The sequence below is a fragment of the Tupaia chinensis genome, unplaced genomic scaffold, assembly GCF_000334495.1.
Source record: "Tupaia chinensis unplaced genomic scaffold, TupChi_1.0 Scaffold138665_1, whole genome shotgun sequence".
Classification (NCBI taxonomy): Eukaryota; Metazoa; Chordata; class Mammalia; order Scandentia; family Tupaiidae; genus Tupaia; species Tupaia belangeri.
In genome coordinates this window covers 319,164-325,783 of record NW_006198557.1, presented here as the reverse complement: position 1 = coordinate 325,783, position 6,620 = coordinate 319,164, and the positions used below count along the sequence as shown (strand labels likewise).

Below are 6,620 nucleotides of genomic sequence, written 5' to 3'. Positions count from 1 at the left end.
GTGGCTTAAAACTCACGCCGGGCGCGTGTGCGTGTGTGCCCAAGATCCCGAGAGGAGAATGGAGGAGAAGGGATTGCGGCGTGGCCGTCCCCCCTGGGCGGTGATTTCTCGCTTTCTGTCTCTGTCTCTCTAACAATTGCACATGTCCTATAGCAAAAATGTCTCTCTAAAAAAAAAAAGATAAGTAAAATTAAACAAATAATTCTAAAAATAGAAAAAAATACTTTTAAAAAAATTTAAAAAGAAGGACCAGGTCTATGGTCCAATCCCACCAGCCCAGGAGCCGGCAGGTGGCGTGGGGGTTAAGGGAACTGGACTCTCGCATGGTCGCCTGCGGTTCGAGTCCCAGACCTGGCGGCTTGCTTTCTCACCCACCCCCGCCCCCACTCCATCCGGGTCCAGCATGCAGCCAGGACCTTATGAAGGGGTAGGACCTTCGGGTCACCCAGCGAGGGCGCACCTGGCTGGCTTTGGCGTTGACGTCCCCGAGCCGGAAGAGCTGGAGGATGGTCTCAATGTCCTCCTGGGTCTTCAGGGTGGCCAGGGCGGTGAGCATGAGGGGGCTATAGCCGGCCCGGTTCTGCTTGTCCACCTGGCAGACACCTGCGGTGGGGGCCGAGGGTGGGCGTGACCCCCAGCCAGGCCTGTCTCCGCCTCGTCTGAGCATGCGGGTGAGTGCTGGCCAGACTGGGGCCCCTGACCAGGGCACCCACACGGAGGGCTGGGAGTGGGAGCCGTCCCCTGTCTACCCAGAGGAACCCACATGCGGGCCATGCCTCCTCGCTGGACGCGGGGCTCCCCCTGGCCTCCATCAGACCCCGGCTGGGCCTTCTCCCTGGCCCGGGGAGGGGCAGGGCTTCGGCCTCCACACAGATGGGGCGGGCCAGGTCCTTCTCAGGTCAGGGTCCCTGATGTGTCACCTCCATTACGGGAGCCTTGGGGACAGGACTGGGGGACGGGCTGCCTTCTCCTTCCGCTGGCTGAAGGCAGGGCGGCTGTCTCCCCCAGCAGATCCTGAAGGCACCTTCTCCCCCATCAGACAGGGGACCCCTCTCTGCACCAGCTGGGCCGCCCCGTGGGCCCCCGGCTCTCACCGCTGTCCAGCAGGCGGCGCACCACGGGGAAGTTGGCGTGGGACACGGAGTAGTGCAGCGCCGTGTTGCCGTTGCCGTCGGCGATGTTGACCACGTAGTCCAGCAGCCGCGCCGACATGGCCCGGAAGGTGACCAGGTGGCGCCGCACCAGCTCGGGGTGGGCGTCGCTGCGGCAGGCCAGGCGCAGCCATTCCTGCAGCACCGTGGTGTAGGCCACTTTCTGGGCGGCCGGGGAGACGGGCGTGAGGGCGCCGAGGCCGGGGTGCGACACCTCAACCCCAACCCCGACCAGAAGGGGAGGCGTGTGCTGCCGTCCTGCGCCAGCCCCTCCCGCGGTGTAGACGGGCACAGAGGGAAGGGCAGAGGGCCGGTCCCTGGAAGGTGCATTAAGAGCCGGGCCGGCAGGTGGCGTGGTGGTAAAGGCGCTGGACTCCCACATGGCAGACCATAGTTCAAATCCCGAACCTGGTGGCTTGCTTTCTCACTTCCCCCCACTTCCTTTATGTATCCCTGCTGAGGGCATATGCCCTACAGCAAATGGAAAAACAATCATTTAATAATTAGAGAGGGAAAGTGAGAAAACAAGCCACCAGGTCTGGGACTTGAACTGTGATCAGCCATGTGGGAGTCCAGCACCTTAACCAGCATGCCACCTACCGGTCCCTAATTTTCTTTCTTTTGTGGAGGAGAGAGTTTTGCTTCTGGGCACGTACAATTGTGGAAAAGACAGAGAGAGACAGAGAGACAGAAAGCGAGAAATCACCCTCCCAGGGGGGATGGCCACCCCATAATCCCTTCTCCTCCGTTCTCCTCTCAGGATCTTGGGCACGCACGCACACGCGCCCGGCGTGAGTTTAAGCCTCCGGGTCTGGGACTCAAATCGCGCTTGACCATGTGGGAGTCCAGCGACGTAACCATTACGCCATCTGCTGGTCCCAAACCTAGGAGGTTTTTTTTTTTTTTTTTTTGGAGAGGTTTTTGCTATAGGGCGCGTGCGCTCGCCAGACAGACAGAGACAGAGAGACAGAGAGACAGAAAGCGAGAAATCACCCCCCAGGGGGGATGGTCACGCCGCAATCCCTTCTCCTCCATTCTCCTCTCGGGATCTTAGGCACGCACGCACACGCGCCCGGCGTGAGTTTTAAACCACCAGGTCTGGGACGCGAACCGCGGTCGACTACATGGGAGTCCCGCGACATAGCCATTACGCTAACTGCTGGTCCCACCAAGCCTAGGGGTTTTCAAGCCAACTGCACCCAGACTCAAGCCACACTTGGCCATGTGGGATCCAGCTTAACCACTGGGCTGTCGGGCTGGCTTTTTTCTTTCTTTTCTTTTTAAGTGCATTTGATTTATCCATGGTAGAGACCCCGTGCACACACAAACACGGATGTGAGTGAGAAGAGCACCCTCACAGGGTCTGGGCACACCCCCATCCCCGTGCCACAGCCCTCTAGCCCGTCAGGATCCTGGGTGTGCACGCGAAAGTCAGGCCAGCTCCGGATCCCACATCGCCGTCGGACACGTAGCTTCCAGCACTGTGCGGTTTGCTACTGACAGTGCCGCCAGGGTTGGCCTTTTTTTATTTTTAAAATAATTACTTTATTGAACTTTATTTATTTATTTTAATTTAACCAGAGAGGGACAGAGTGAGGGCGAGAGCGAGAGCGAGCGAGCGAGAGAGAGAGAGAGATAAAGTAAGCCACCAGGTCTGGGACTCAAACCGTGGTCGGCCATGTGGGAGTCCAGCGTCCTTAACCACCACACCACCTGCTGACCCCAGCCTTGGATACGACCCTGAAAGGCTCCCAAACAGGGAGACATGGAAGCCCCTCCCTGGAAGCCCCCTCCAGCAGAAACAGGAGCCCGCAGCCATCCGCCTCCCGGACCCTGTCCAAGGTCCAGGAGTCAAGCTCCAGCCACCGCCAAGCTCTGGGCTTGGGACTCGATCCCAGATCTCCGTTAGGTAGGGGGAGGAAGACGCTGAGGATGGGGAGGAGCCCCAGGGTAGGGGGAGGCAGGGGGCCCACCTAGGCCCAGGGCCCCACCATACCAGCTCCCGCTCCGTGAGGGCCTTGGGGTTGTTCAGGTATTTTTCCAGGGCCAGGCAGGCTGAGATGAGGTCAGGGCTCAGCTCCATCCTGCAGGGGGAGAGAGGAGGAGAGAGAGAGAGAGGATGAGTAGGAGTTGATGTCCAACTACGCACCTCCGACTCCCTCAAGGTCCTCCCTAAGCCCACGTCCGGCCCGGTGCTCCCGGAGAGGCTCGACGCCCTCACCACAGTCCCTCCCTGTCCTCCCAGGGCCCATGACACGTGGTGCTTCAGACCCTCTTTCTCCAGGGACACGCTTTGACACAGCACCCCAAAGGGCAGACGTGGAGAACACACAGTCCCCAAGAGAAAGTGGACACTACGTCACCTGAGGGCCCCCTTGGCATGTTTCTTTTCTTTTTAAAAAAATTATTTATTGTTTATTATTATGAATTTTAAAATTTGGGCATGTTTCTTTTTTTGGGGGGGGGAGAAGTTTTTGCCATAGGGTGCGTGTGCTCGCCAGAAAGACAGAGAGAGACAGAGAGACAGAAAGCGAGAAATCACCCCCCAGGGGGGATGGCCACGCCGCAATCCCTTCTCCTCCATTCTCCTCTCGGGATCTTGGGCACGCACGCACACGCGCCCGGCGTGAGTTTAAGCCACCAGTTCGGGACTTGCACCACAGTTGACTACATGGGAGTCCAGCGACATAGCCATTACGCCAACTGCTGGTCCCTGGGCATGTTTTGTAAGTCACCAGGTTTAGGACTTGAACCGCATGGTCAGCCATGTGGGATCCAGCTGCCTTAACTACCACGCCACGGCTGGCCCCAGCGTTTATTCCAAACGGCTAGTGACACATGAAAAGCTCTCTCCCAAGGACAGAGGTTTCATCAGAAAAAAAATACATATATACATGACTACGATAGGTAAACGGAGCAAATTTCCCAAGGAAGTGGGGTGGCTTAAGGATAAACGTTCCCCAGTGCTCTAAACCCTAACCCTGGCAGCCCAAAATACCCCCATTGGGCCCTTTATTAAAGCCTCCCAGGGGCCGGCAGGTGGTGTGGTGGTTAAGGGTGTTGGACTCCCGCATGGCTGACTGCGGTTCAATTCCCGGTCCTGGCAGCTTGCTTTCTCATTCTCTCTCACTTTCTCTCTGTCTCTCACGCTGGCAAAATTAAAATAAATAAATACAATTAGATAACTCTTTAAAAAAAAAAGGCTCCAGAATGTCAAATGGCAGAAGGAAAAAAAAAGAAAAAAAAAATCTGTTTGCTAATTTAGACTATGGTGTGTGTGACTGATGGGGGTTTGAATGGTGGAAACGGAGTCACATACCAGCCACCTCTGTCCCTGCCTGAAGCCTTCGCACCCAGGAAACTAACCGGATCTCCTCTTCTGGGTTTGATCCCGACGCCTCCTCAGCCGTGGGCACGTGCTGGGACTCCCGGGACAGCGGGCATTCCTTTTTTTTTCCTGGCTGCTGCTGTCTCTGCGGGCCTGAGCTGGGGGGCTGTGGCCACATTCGGAACCCCGTCCTCGGGCTGCGGGGCCTCGTTCTCTGTGCTGTCGTTGTCGGAGAAGTTCTCTGCTGTGCTGGAGTCATCAGATGAGTCATACCTGGGGGGAAGGACGGGCAGAAGGGGTCTGTTTGCTAATTTAGACTATGGTGTGCATGACTGATAGGATGGCTTGAACGGTGGGACCCGAGGCACAGGCCAGCCACCCCTGTCTTTGCCAACATCCCTCACACCCAGGGGGAAGGAGGGACATGGTGATCTGGTTCCTCGGCCTCCGTGGGCCTCGGTTTTCCCTCTATGGCATACAATAAGCACTGGAAAACACGAGCTGGGATTGGTTTCCTGCTGGTGGTGGGGAGGGAACTGCCCTTTGCCCTTGGGTGCAGAGACTCTCGCCTGACTGCAAACAGGACCCTCACGCCTCTGGACAGAGTCTAAGCTCGGGGTCCGGCGCTCAAGGCCCCAAACCTGTCCCCCTGCTTTGCACGTGGCTCCTCCTCCCACCTCTCGGCCCAGCACTGGGCTCTGGCCTCCGCCAGGACATAGTTCCATCGTGGGTCCCCTCCTCTGGGTCTCCCCTGGGGCCCTCGGACTCCGTCACTGCCGGAGCGACCTTCATTGTTCCAACCTCAGTGCCCGACGCCCTGTGGGACCCGGGGCTCCGGCAGGGCAGGGAGTCGAGTCTGGCGTGGTCCATCCGCGAGGGCAGTACGGTGCAGTGGTTATACCACAGGCTCCGGGGCCTGCTCGCCTGGGTCACCGTGTGAGCTCCAGCAGACACCGGCCCCCTGTGCCTCAGTTCCCCCATCTCCCCGTTAGAGTCTGTCTTTACTATGAATGAACAAGCCTAAGGGGAGGTGGGACGTGCTTGTGTCCCATCGAACTGAGAAACGGGGGCGAGTCGAGGCTGACGGTGCAGTGGTTATACCACAGGCTCCGGGGCCTGCTCGCCTGGGTCACCGTGTGAGCTCCAGCAGACACCGGCCCCCTGTGCCTCAGTTCCCCCATCTCCCCGTTAGAGTCTGTCTTTACTATGAATGAACAAGCCTAAGGGGAGGTGGGACGTGCTTGTGTCCCATCGAACTGAGAAACGGGGGCGAGTCGAGGCTGGGAGAGGACAGGGAGTCGGGGGGGAGGCTCCCGTCTCACCCGCCTGTCCGCTTCATGATGGATCTCACGCCGGCCGGGGGGCCACCTACGGAGGGGATGGCATTGTGAGACTCCCTCATAGCCAGACCCCACCCCTGGGCCTCCTGGAACTCACGACCGCGTACCTGCACCCCCAGCCTCTTCTGACTTGCAGGAGGGCGCTTGCCTGGTGGGCTCCCTGGTGGCGGTGTTGCAGGTAGTCACCTGGTCTTTGTTCTCAGGCTGTGCTAGGGTGGCTGCTGAGGACCCCGAGGGTGACAAGGACAATTCTGCGGAAGCCTGAGGAGGACCTGGGGGGACAGGAAATGAGGTGTCTGGGTGCCACCTGTGTGTCATGGCCCCAGGCCACGCGAACTGTTACAGATGAGGAAACTGAGGCACGAGCTGCCAAGGTTACCCAGAGATTGAGTGACAGAATCAGATTCGAACCCTAGTAGTCGGTCAGAGACAGACAGGAGCTCTCTGCAATCGCTGAACACCCCAATCCTGACATCGGACTGAGGGTTCTCCAGAAACAAGTTCTTTATTCATTTATTTTTGGTCAAAGGGTGTGTGCACTCACTCGAGAGAGACAGAGAGGGAGAGGGAGTGAGGGATTGCCCACCAAGGGAGACGCCAGGGTGTGCCTGCGTCTCCGCCCTCCTCTCAGGATTTGGGGCCCGGTGTGCTTTTCGAGCCTCCAGGTTCAGGACTCAGACTGCCTGAACCCCCAGGCCAACCGCTGGGCCCCAGGGCCTGATTCATGTGAGCCCACTGGTATTACCATGGTGACCACCTGGCACCCTCTGCTCAACGTTAGATCAAGAAGAGGGGCCAGCA

At 58.4% G+C, this 6,620-nt stretch overlaps 1 protein-coding gene across 1 annotated transcript in view; it reads right to left on the bottom strand.

The window, feature by feature from the left end:
- The window catches only part of KANK2 (KN motif and ankyrin repeat domains 2), a 30,317-nt gene that overhangs the window by 7,741 nt on the left and 15,956 nt on the right, over nucleotides 1-6,620 (bottom strand). The window contains 8 exon segments of the mRNA XM_027765556.1: nucleotides 461-603; nucleotides 1,095-1,314; nucleotides 3,148-3,235; nucleotides 4,518-4,589; nucleotides 4,591-4,752; nucleotides 5,281-5,409; nucleotides 5,802-5,847; nucleotides 5,927-6,091. Of these exon segments, the coding sequence (XP_027621357.1) occupies nucleotides 461-603; nucleotides 1,095-1,314; nucleotides 3,148-3,235; nucleotides 4,518-4,589; nucleotides 4,591-4,752; nucleotides 5,281-5,409; nucleotides 5,802-5,847; nucleotides 5,927-6,091 (1,025 nt within the window).